The sequence below is a fragment of the Alosa sapidissima genome, chromosome 11 (assembly GCF_018492685.1).
Source record: "Alosa sapidissima isolate fAloSap1 chromosome 11, fAloSap1.pri, whole genome shotgun sequence".
In the NCBI taxonomy this organism is placed as follows: domain Eukaryota; kingdom Metazoa; phylum Chordata; class Actinopteri; order Clupeiformes; family Clupeidae; genus Alosa; species Alosa sapidissima.
The window spans coordinates 32,894,962-32,907,780 of NC_055967.1; the positions used below are offsets into that span (position 1 = coordinate 32,894,962).

The 12,819-nt window shown below is 39.6% G+C and overlaps 1 protein-coding gene across 2 annotated transcripts in view; it reads left to right on the forward strand.

The window, feature by feature from the left end:
* The window catches only part of otogl (otogelin-like), a 72,244-nt gene extending 65,045 nt beyond the window's left edge, over nucleotides 1-7,199 (forward strand). Inside the window, exons 56-58 of one of the 2 annotated variants that reach the window (XM_042110553.1) lie at nucleotides 4,178-4,249; nucleotides 5,259-5,338; nucleotides 5,595-7,199. In XM_042110553.1, the coding sequence (XP_041966487.1) occupies nucleotides 4,178-4,249; nucleotides 5,259-5,338; nucleotides 5,595-5,795 (353 nt within the window). In that variant the 3' untranslated portion in view covers nucleotides 5,796-7,199. The remainder of the gene's footprint in view (nucleotides 1-4,177; nucleotides 4,250-5,258; nucleotides 5,339-5,594) is intronic. The other variant, XM_042110554.1, reaches the window with a different exon arrangement.
* Nucleotides 7,200-12,819: the final 5,620 nt, after the last annotated feature.

Below are 12,819 nucleotides of genomic sequence, written 5' to 3' on the forward strand. Positions count from 1 at the left end.
AACTTCATACACATTCTCAACTACCTTACTGCCTCACAGATCTCCTCCTTCTTGTCTTGCACACTATCTCTCTCTCTCTGAAATTATTTTGCAAAGAACAGACAGATGAGCCAAATAAACACAGGAGAGATATTAGATTCCTAGTACTATAGGTAGTGGATTTCACACAGCGGCCAATCAACAACCAAGCCTATTTACAGTCATAAACACAATCACTAACAAACCAACCTTTGTGGGTAAAAAAACATCACCAACAGAACAGCCTTTGAGAGCATTTCACTGAGATTATCAAGCAGGCACCTTCCTTCGTCAGTGTTTCGTTGAATTAGGCCCATGATTCATGCCCAGATTCTTCAATCAATCCTCTTCTACATATAGAAGCCATCAGATGTTATTCATATAGAGAAGCCCTCAGATGTTATTCATATAGAGAAGCCCTCAGATATTATTCATATAGAGAAGCCATCAGATGTTATTCATATAGAGAAGCCCTCAGATGTTATTCATATAGATAAACCCTCAGATGTAATTCATATAGAGAAGCCCTCAGATGTAATTCATATAGAGAAGCCCTCAGATGTTATTCATATTTAAGATTCAAGATTCAAGAATTTATTTGTCACATGCATAATTTCTGAAACAAAAAACAGTGAAATGGGGATTGTGACTGCAACTCCCAGCTGTGCAAAGTGTAATAATAATAGAAAAGTAAGAAGATAGAAAACAGAAGGGGGGTGGGGAATAAATAAAATAACATTTAAAAAGTTTATGAAGAGGGGGGAATTATGCATTCATTGTCCGTATGGCTTGGGGGGAAAAACTTCTTCTTAGTCTTTCTGTTCCGGCCTTTTGAGATCGAAGCCGCTTTCCAGAGGGCAACCATTGAAAAATGTTATGGCCAGGGTGATGACAGTCCTTTAAAATCCTTTTTGCCCTTGACAGAATATAGAGGAGCCCTCAGATGTTATAGAGAAGCCCTCAGATGTTATTCATATAGGAGCCTTCAGATGTAATTCATATAGAGAAGCCTTCAGATGTTATTCATATAGAGAAGCCCTCAGATGTAATTCATATAGAGAAGCCCTCAGATAAGCCCTCAGATGTAATTCATATAGAGAAGCCCTCAGATGTTATTCATATAGAGAAGCCCTCAGATGTTATTCATATAGGAGCCTTCAGATGTAATTCATATAGAGAAGCCTTCAGATGTTATTCATATAGAGAAGCCCTCAGATGTAATTCATATAGAGAAGCCCTCAGATAAGCCCTCAGATGTAATTCATATAGAGAAGCCCTCAGATGTAATTCATATATTTCATGTTACACATAATAGGACCACCATAGATCAGTGCGTCAGTAAAGGTGAGACAGGCCTAGAGTATGCAACATTTAGCCTCTGTAGTTATGTACAGATGTGTGATTTTCATTTGAATTTTCTAGCCATTTCTCTCTCTCTCTCTCTCTTTCTGACTTGTGTTGACGTGTGTATCTTTTTAAACATAAGTGTGTGTTTTTGTTTGTGTGTGTCGGAGAGTTTTTGTGTGTGTACAGTATAGCTGGGTTTGAACTTGCTCAGCCTTTGCCTTGTTTTATTCTCCTTTTCTTATTGAAAATAAACTTTATCTTTACTCTGACTACCCACTGATAAGATATGCAATAAATACCAGAGGCGGACAGAGTACACAGCTTCATTACTTAAAAGTACAGATACCCCTTGCTAAATTTTACTCAAGTACAAGTAAAAGTACAACAGTCAGATGTCTACTTTAGTAAAAGTACTGAAGTACTTGTTTTTAAAAGTACTTGAGTATCAAGAGTACAAGAGTAGCCTACATTTTCTAAATATTGCATTACTACTGCCACAGTGCTTACATTTATGTACAGAAACGTCCTACATGGAGTTATGAAAATAACTCCATATGTTAATACCTTGGAGAATGTAAAAGGAATTGAAAGTAAAATCAAGTCATTTTCATCTTTTTACCATAGTCATAGTCATAGTCAAGTTTATTTATATAGCACAATTTAAAACAACCTGTGGTTGACCAAAGTGTTCAAAAAAATAAAAACAGATAAATAAATAGATAATATAAGACAACATGAATCAAGACACACAAAAAAAACACAACAGGAAAATAAAACTAAAATAATATGTACATATATATAGCCTATAATTACATTCCACAATTCATTTAAAAGCTATTAATAGCATATGCTCTTTTAACTTGGCTTTAAAAGCACCAATAGTTGGTGTAGATCTAATGTGAAAAGGGAGGTTGTTCCACAACTTGGGCCCAGCTACTGAAAAAGCACGGTCACCTTTATTTTTTAGACGACTCTGAGGTACTGAGAGCAGTAGTTTATCTGATGACCTCAGAGTTCTGGGAGGGCAGTGAAAGTGTACAAAGTCACTTAGGTATTGGGGAGCTTGTCCATTTAAAGCTTTAAAGACAAAAAGAAGAATTTTGTAATCTACTCTAAATTTCACTGGTAGCCATTGTAGAGATTTCAAAACTGGAGAAATATGTTGTGTCTTTTTAGACTTGGTGAGCAGCCTTGCAGCTGCATTTTGCACCATCTGAAGTCGGGATAGAGTGGACTGAGTGACACCAAAATAAAGGGAGTTACAGTAGTCCAGGCGGGATGAAATAAAGGCATGAATCAATATCTCAAAGTCTTTGAAAGAAAACATAGTTTTGGCTTTACTTAAGATTCTAAGGTGGTAAAAAGATGACTTGACAACATGTTGCCAGGGATGGGCAAGTTCTAATACATGTATCTAAAATACGTATTTCAAATACAAAATACTATTTTCTAATTGAAACACTTGAAGCGAAAACTATACATTCCCGGGATGGACCTGCTGCGTCTTCATCCATTGTTTGGTCCATGGTGTCGTCTCTTATCTAAATCTGACCATGGAGTTGACTTTGGCGGAAAGCTGAAGGTGATTGCTGATAGGCTGTCCCAATCAGTGGCGCCTTCACAATCCAATCACGTTTGAGGGGGAAACAACAAATTGAAGGTTTCCTTTTCTTTGTTCCTTTTTTTTTAGAAGTAGTAACGGGTACTCACAGTTATGGATAGAAATGTAGTGGAGTAAAGGGCACAATATTTGCCTCTCAAATGTACTTGAGTAAAGTCATGAGTACTCCCCAAAAATGATACTCAAGTAAAGTACAGATCCCTCAAAATTGTACTCAAGTACTGTACTCAAGTAAATGTACTCCGTTACTGTCCGGCTCTGATAAATACAAAGATACCTCATTAACAACTAAACTGGGCTAAACATAGGTCAGGTCTGATTGCACAATCTTGTATATCCCCAAATGTGTTTATTTACATTCACAAGTAAGATAGTCTAACTTGATGTTCACTTGACTCAATCCCACATAGACAGATAGACATGTTAGACACACACACACACACACACACACACACACACACACTCCACAAACACCTTTTGTCACTCCTCTTGAAGATGTCGGTTGTATAGGCGCTAGACCCTGGATGCGCTGAAAGCCAGCATGTGCTGTTTGCAGAGTCTTAGGTTATGTTGTGTTTGTGTCTGCATGCATGAGTGCATGTTTGGGCAGATGCGTGTGCATGTGTGTATGCATGTGTTTATATGCATGTCTGTGTCTTTGTGTATGTGTGTTTGTGTGTGTGTGTGTGTGTGTGTGTGTGTGTGTGTGTGTGTATGTGTGTGTGTGTGTGTCCGTGCATGCCTATATCAGTGCCAAGACCTACAGCAACAACAGTTTTGCCTCCCATTTCCAGCATGACTGAATGCCGCATGCAGTGTGAAGCCATTCCACTCTGTATCAGACACGCTACACACACACAATACTAAACATGAGAATGTGTGCAACCACACCATCATGCATGCACACACCGTCATGGAATTGCATGCAAACACTCAAACATCCTCACACACCCACAGTTCAACATGCCTGTTTCACACGAACAATAGACGCTCTCTCTCTCCCTCTCCTTCTTTCTCTCTCACTCTTTTCTCTCTCTGTCTCTCACCCACAGACACACAGACACAGGCACACAGACAAACATACAAGAACATAAACATAAATGTACATAAACACACACGCACACACGCACACACACACACTAACTAATGTGTAAACCGGTTGGACTGTCTCTCTCCTGACCGCTCCACTAGGTGCTGGATTGGGTTTGTTACCGTTTACCGTTAAGCCCGTAACTCCCTCTGCTAGCACTAACTGTGACACAGGTACTTCACACCTGACACACACCTGTAACAATCAATCTGTGTATGTGGGTGCGTGTGTATGTGAGTGGGAGTGAGAATATACTGTGTGTGTGCGTGTGTGTGTGTGTGTGTGTGCATATCTCTGTACTGTATGTTTGTGGCCGCATGTGTGTTGATGTGCATGTTTATGGATGAATGTGTGTGTGTGTGTGTGTGCGAGCTCACATACAGTATGCTTTTGACTTTTCTACCCACTGTATTAACTGTATGCTGTATTACTGTATACAGACCTTCTCCATTCTGAGGTAGTCTAACTCTGATCTCTGTTCACGTTGCATATTTGATAATGACTCAAAAGAGGTTACAATCAAGTGCTGTTATGTGTCGCCCTCCTTTTTTTATGTTACTTGTAACTATGTCATATGGGTTGTTTGATCATGTTTATGTTTTTAATCTTCAAAGTTTAAAAAGTGGACTTGATTTGATGTTTACTGATTTTTCACTCCAAGCATTTTTGAAATGTCCTTCTCATAGGCTTTCAATAAGTATCTGTGTGTGTGTGTGTGTGTGTGTCTGTGTGCGTGTGCGTGTGTGTGTGTGTGTGTGTGCACGTCGTGTTGTGTTGTGTTGTGTTGTGTTCACATTGCGGACATGCTTCAGTGAAGGAGTTAAAGAGAATGCTTGAGACCATATTATGAGTATTTTTCTGGCTCTCTCAAGACTTGTCAATCATTGAGATCCCCTACAGTCTGTGGACAATGGCAGACTCTGCACTGTCCTCTCGCCAGCAGACAAAGCCCATTCACACACACACACACAGAGGGAGGCCATAGGGAGTATGGTAACTGCAGTCCAATAAGCTCAGGCATAGACCCCCACTGATAGTCACTAACTTTAATATGAGCATGGACTAGCCACTACGAGGACCTCCTAAACCTCTGTGTGTCACTGTGAGCTTAATTGGTCTCAGATGGTTTGTACTGTATAAGCGGCTGAGATTGTGTGTGTGTGTGTGTGTGTGTGTGTGTAGGTAAGGAAGATGGTAAGACATGCAAGAGAGTTGCCATTCGGACAACGATTCGAAAGGACGATTGCCGCAGCAATACACCAGTGAGAACACTGTTCATGGCTATTGCACACATTAAACATGAAATTATTACTAAACACACATAACAGTGTAATGACACATTCAAAGTTAAAGGAAAGTTAAAGCAAACTTTTTTTATAAAAATAATGCACATTTCCCCCTTGTCCCCCCCCCCCCCCCCCCTTCTCTCTATGTCCATCTCTCCCACTCTCTCTCTCTCACACACACACACACACACACTCCCTCTCTGTGTCCCTCTGTCTTTTTCTCTTTTCTCAGGTGACTGTATTCTCCTGTGATGGAAAGTGCCCGTCGGCTACTATTTTTAACTTCAACATAAACAGCCACGCTCGCTTCTGCAAGTGCTGCAGAGAAAATGGCCTCCAGAGCCGTGTGGTGCAACTCTACTGCACACGCAATGCCACCACTGTGGACTACAACTACCAGGAGCCCATCGACTGCTCCTGCCAATGGAACTAGACTAGACAACTAGAGACAGTTCTGCAACCACACACACACACACACACACATACATACACATACACACACACACACACAATTATACAAAGTCACTCACACACAGACAGACACTCAAGTAGTATTAGCATAGTCTGCTCCTGCCAGTTGAACTAGAGATTATCTCTCTCTGTCTCTCTCTCTCTCCCCCACACACACACACACACACACACACAAAGAGACACACAACACAGAGGTATAACCAAAAAAGCAGAGCTTGTCATTTTATGACACTTAAGCAGAAGTCATTAGCTTATGATGGTGCTAAATTCCATTATATTGCAGTGGTTCAATATTTCTGCATATGTTAAAAGCTTCAGGAGATCATCTTAAATCATATACTCAATGGCAATTATGATTATGATTAAATGAACTTTTCAGTATTCAGATAAACTATAATGTCCACACTTAGCTAATAACCCCACAAACCTTTCAAATGAAAACCCCAAACCCCCCTTGACTTAATTTATTCTGAATTATTGTGAATGGAAGTTTCAAGATGTATGAAGAAGATCAAATTAAACATCTTGCATTTATGCTAACGCTAGTGACCAAATCGCATGCAATGTTTCTTTGAATAATAGGATATTTTCTGTTTGATTTGATTTTAAAATGTTGAGCATTGTAAATGTAGTTTTTGCAACTTGTTCATCAGTCAATTTTATAGTCAGAATTGTTCATTTTATGAAACTTTATATACAGCCTAAACAGGCCAAAATATTTATGTTTATTAGAAATGTATTTTATGCATGACTAAATGTATTAGCTAAAATTCATAGCACATCAAATTGATCCTGCTCATCTTTATGTCACAAAATAAAACATTAAATTACTTTCACTGCTTACAACACAAATCCCAAAGTTCAGATGAAATACTGCACAGTTGGTAACACTATAGGCTCCTTTCAAGATATCTTAAGATTCATGTACTGTATCACTGATAGAGTATAGAGAGCATTGTGTTGGTGCAGGTTCACCTGTATCGTAACCTATACAAAGCAAACTTTACAGCTTTGGATTGCAGTTAATGTTATATCATGTCTGCATCACAATGTTCACAGACTTTATCTATATTGTCATTACAAATCTAAACAGGAATATTTGTGCAGTTACTGATATCACATGTAGTATCAATGCTATGGAGTTTGTGTTACTGCAGCGATTGTTTTCAAGTGTTTTATTTTTATTTTATTTTAACAGTAGATAATTGGAAATGTTCAAGGCGGAATTTAATCAGCCAATTACAAACTCTTCTCAGAGGCAGGTTGAGGGCTAATGAACCCTCAAGTCATGGCTTGGTGTAGAGCATATTGTAGATGGTGTATTTTTCCAGTGATGTATTTCCAATAAAATAACTCATTTTCTGAATCCTCTCAAGCCGAGCTGGCAGTCTTGTTCTTTGCTTTGTCAGACTGGAAAAAATGGGCCCAGAAATAAGCTGAATTGGAATTGGTCTGGCTTCGGTCTGATTTTCATCTGACCCCGATCTGATCTAGATATGGTTTTGATCTGACCTGGATGAGTCTGACTTGTGTGACTTGAATTCCTATATGCCAACATCTTCAGTTCTGGAATAATCAAATTAACAATTGTTTACAAATAAAACTTTATTACATACCTTTGTTTACTTAAATCTCCAACGCTCAAGTAACTGAATCTAATAACTTATGTAAGGTTTCATTCCATTCTTCTAGCCAAATTTTCTTACCTGATATTAATCTACCTATTCAATTGCATTCTGTAACCTAGTAACCTATACCACATGACAAATCATATCAGTTCACAGAGGGCCATGCAGCCAACTATTTGTAAGACTCTGTGTTATTTATGACAGACAGTGTATACATATGTGCAATGGCGAAGAAAGTGTTAGAAGAAATACAAAATAATTTCTCATTGTATGAAAGATTTAAATTCCGCAGTTAGCTCAAAGAATCAATATAAACATGATACAATGGCTTCAAACATGATTCAGCAATCCGATTAAAAACTAGATGTACCGCATAGCGGTACAAAATATGACCGCCGCTCAGTCCTGTACATCCGTTCCGCGAAAATAAATCACACTTCAATTTGTCTCCATATTTTACTCCATCCCCCAGTCTTGAAACTTTTGTGTATGCTTGTTTGGCATGCCTGAATGTGTGTGTGCGGCTGCACAGAAAGTAGCCTACTGGTGCTGAAAAGGTGAATAGATTGTAGAATAGCCAAAGAAGATGTAGCATTGTTATAAAACCTTTAAAATCTCTAAACAATCACAAGTAGGGCAGTTCATCACAGTTCATCCATTGCAACTGGATTGATGAAAGGTCACTTACACCTGTAGGCTACATTGTATTTGGGAAAAGCAAAAGGTATCAGCATAATTTTATTTATTTATTTATTTATTTATTTATTTATTTATTAATTAACAAAAACATCTCTGTCAGTTCCATGCCGTTTTCAACAGCTATCAAAAACAAAGGTCATTTTTGGATGGATGGATTTTTTGTGAATGTTTCTTCTTCTACATAAGATTTTAGTCATCTTTAGTTCATATAATACTTTATTGTCAATGCACAAATTAAGTAACAGTAGTCTGAAACTTTATTGTTAAAGCACAAATTAAGTAACAGTAGTCTGAAACGAAATGCTGTTTTACATCTAACCAGTGGTGCAAATAACTGACATGTCCAAATGGGCCTTGATGAAATGCGTCGCTAGACTGTTCATACACATTTTAACGGGCCAAAGTTGAAGAGCTGTTGTCCGTTATTGTTCGTGCAAATATAGGCTGATTAATGTTCCCTTGCATTGTGTTACTGAGGTCCATGGCTAGTCTGGCTTTCACCAGACCAAGCTCAATCTTTTAAGAAATTAAAAAATAAATAGCGGGCAGATCAGGCTGGGTTCACCCAGCCTAGTCCATAGGCACCCGATATTGTTTAATTTTCCGATTGAGATATCCACGCTCTGGCTATTCTAAATGCAAAAATGCATCAGGGAGTTATGACAAAACCGTAACTGTTAACAAACTAGATCCTAATAGAAAGCTGTTAGCTTCCCTAAGCTACAGGTAGGCTTATAAGGTAGGCCTATTTACAACATAAATTGTCAATAGGCTATGCTGGCGACACAAATAAAATCTCCTTTGGAAACCAATGGCTTACGCCTTCCAGTTAGCCTGGGCGTTCCCATGCTGCCTTGCGCGCGATTTGATTCATGCTGCTAAGGCAGCCTGGAGACCATGGAGCAAATTTTCGCCTGAGATAGGGGACCAATCACAGAACAAGGGGGAAAGCAAGACGATGATGAGCTATGCACAGACGCATTTGATAGACATCCGTGGCACCCAATAAACGGATCTGGGCATTTTTTTCAAATACGAGAAAATTAACGTTTGGTTCCCAGACCACGTCTCATTGAGAAGTGGTGGCGCTAGCCAGGCTACCTTCCAGTATCAAGCGTACTTAAACTGCCATATCGTGGCGAAAAGTTGTAATAAAATTCACGCAGCTCCATGAGTCAAGGAAAGCGCGAATGAAGTAGCCACTTCTAAATGGGACCCACTACACAGTAGCTTAAGGTGTGTTGCTAAAGCAGCCATAATGAAATGAATTGGTGTCATTGTTTGGATACTTCACACACACGTGCTTTTTAATTTCACAGACTACAACTACCAAGCTGGAATCAAAGCACATCGATTCCCCTCTCACACCCTGCACGCACTTAAAACAAAATAAACAGGCGTCTCAGTCTCACGCATTTATAGGCAAAACTGTATCAGACCGGTGTAACGTTGGTAAATCTTCCATTGCACAGAATGATTTTTGTAGCACGTGCAACAAATGCATCCACAGCACAGAGGCAGGCTAACGAAACGCTAGCGATTGTTGCAAACGTGTGTATAATGGCAGAGTCTGCGAAGAAGCAGCGAAAAAACCCTTGACAGAAGATGCAAAGAAAAGGAAAAGAGCTTCAGACCGAGCGAGGGGGTTTCGTAGAGAAAAAGCATCAGGCTTGCCTGGTGTCCCTTTAAATAACACTTGCCTGATTGATTCTACTCTCTGCTGCTATCTACCGCTGCGTCGATGTTACTTCCGTGCAGGGGCGTAGCCAGGATTATTTTATAGGGGGGGGGCAGCTGGGTCCAGACTTTTTATTGGGGTGGCACTTGGGAATCAAAACTACTAACTACTGTAGAATTCTGGGGTATTCTTACTGTATTCTGATGTGTTCATATGTTACTTCTGTGTGTAGTACAACAGGGAGAGGTCCATATTATTGTACATAACTGTGCCTTAGGCCTGTGTACCAGCAGGAAGGTCATACAGGCAGCATGTCTGCCTATTTGGGCTAGTATCTCCATCTGGCCAGGGCCGGGTTGTGTACACTGGTTGGCACCTGCCACGTTGGCATGATTGACGTTTGTATGTTTTAGTATAACAGGCTTTGTCTTAGATTTTGACACGGAGACGGATCGAGGAAGCGACCCGAGGAGCATCTTCTGTCGGAAGGCTCAGCAGCCGCTTCTAGTAACAACCACAACTGTTAGACTCTGCACAGTTTTACTGTTTGAGACTTAGCCTGTGTTCTGTTATTCATTATTGTACCATCTACAATAAATCATTATCTAATCGCCGATCCTGATCCCGCCGTCAAGCTTTATTGACCATCTTCAATACAGACATTAGAACTAAAACACAACGCAACAACCAGAGAATCCAACACTACTCAAAAAGTTTTAAAGATTAGGATAGCCTATTTTAATAATGGCAATAAATTGTGTAAAGCCAACACTGATACACAGGTCAGTTTGTTGTCCACTCCAACACATTTTCCATAGGCCAATGCTATAAAAAAAAAGTACATTACTTAATCAGTCTTATTCAAATTAAAGAACAATTATAAATACTACAAATATTGTTTGCAGGTATTTCTTTCTGATATCCACTCCAAGTACTTGGCTGTAAGTAACATGGCTCTAAATTAAAAAACCCTTAGAACCCTAGACTGTTTTAAGGGCTTTTTCACTACCTTTAGTTATAAGCATTTATTAGGCTATAGTCATTGTAAGTGCCATTTACACATGCTATATTTTTTCAGAACAGTCTAGGCTACCCATATCTGCCACCAATTCATATTAACACTTGCATTTATTTAATTTTAATTTTTAAATACAAAGACAAAAAGCGTATTATACCATTCTTATTTTGAAATGTATCTCTGTCAGCTGGACATGACTTTCATGTATGTGTAGGGCAGACTGCCCTTAATCTGGCAATATAAGAACCATGGTGAAGGGGGGCTTTGGGGCTGAGCAATTTTAGAAAGTTGGTGTGCGCCTTACAGAAATGAATGCCATTTCAATGCCGGGTAAGTTGAGCTATATAAAGTTATTATTTTGATGTCATTTCGTCTGTTTTATAACCCAGAAGGATGTACTTGGTATCAAATGATAGCGTTGTGTCTCCTCTTTCATCTGACATGCGTGACATAGGCCTATCTATCCGATCACGGGTTCGTGCAGTAGGGCCTAATTCAAACGAGAGTAATGGGTGTGCAGCGTTGGTTTTTGTACATGATGTTATTTTGCAATCACGTTGTCTGTTTTTATAGCCCAGAAGCATCGATATCCTCGGTACCAATGCGATCACGGGTTCGCGAGTAATTCAAACGAGAGTAATGGGTGCGCAGGTGAACTGTAAATATGAATCAATTTGATTTATTTTTTTTAATTTTCATACTTGATCGCACAGGCAAGTGTTTAGTCTCCTTGGAAAGCCCCACTTCTGCTCTGTCACGCAAATAAGGTTTCATCTCGCTGTGATGAACAGTTCTGGAGCAATGTAGGCCTAACAAAGAACTAAGGCAAAGCAGCCTGCCTCTGCCTGACCAGCTATGGCAAGAACCACAAGCAGTCAGCAATTTATGTTTTTTATAAAGTAGCCTAGGCTAGGCTCTATTAGCCTACTTTTCTTGGAGCCATCCGGAGATATGTCCCTAATATGCTAGCATTTCACCCGAATTTTATTGAAATATTTTTGTAACATCGTTAGCGCGGGCATCTGATTATTTCTCATCAGCCCCACACATCAATGTCAGAGCCTACCTAAGGACAGCCCAACGCAGATCACTTGGCTATGATTCGTGACACATTCTAACATCTTATTAGCATTAATTTTCCAACTCATCATCAACTCACCTGGTGTTACTGAGGTTAAGTAGTAGTCTACTGTCAAGTGTTTTTAACAGATGACTTGAATTGTCCCGCTGCTGCTGCACTAGGCCTAGCCTACTAACGATTTGATCACAACAGTGGGCTACACTTCCTGACTGGGGCAATGGTCGTAGATAGAGTGCAGTAGCCTAATTGGTTGCAAAGTGTTGACAAAGTGTCGTCGAAAACAGCAGCATTTTTTTTTTTTTTTTGCAGTTTTTTTGCAGGGTGGCCAAGCTTTGACCAGTGGTGGCCGTGGCCCCCCCTGGCCACCACGTAGCTCCGCCCCTGCATGTAAAGTCTTCTCCACATGTTACCCCAATGTGTGTGGAGTGGACCGACAGGGTATGCGTAACAATAAATACAATTTCCTTTAAAAAAAAAAATAATACAGATTATCATTGTTAATTATACAACCATAAAAAAACGCATCTAGTATGAGGTCCATCTATTTGATGACAACCCTGTTATGCTTAGGCTACTTTCTGAATGTTGCTAGGCAGTCCCAAACAGACACGTAGGCCTGAGCATCCCAAAAAACTGCAAGGATGAAACATTACTACTATTTTGATTCTGCATACTTGCCGTAGTTATCTCCGATGTCCTCGGAAGTGCTTGGTTTCTTTCTTGTTTGTGCCTATGGTTTGTGCTGCTTAGTGAATTTCCCCTTGAGGATCAATAAAGTATCTATCTATCTATCTATCTATCTATCTAGTGACATCAGAGCCCGTCTGGTTGCAGTTCCACCAGAGTTCCACTGGGGGCGATCGCCATGAGTGCAAAATGAAT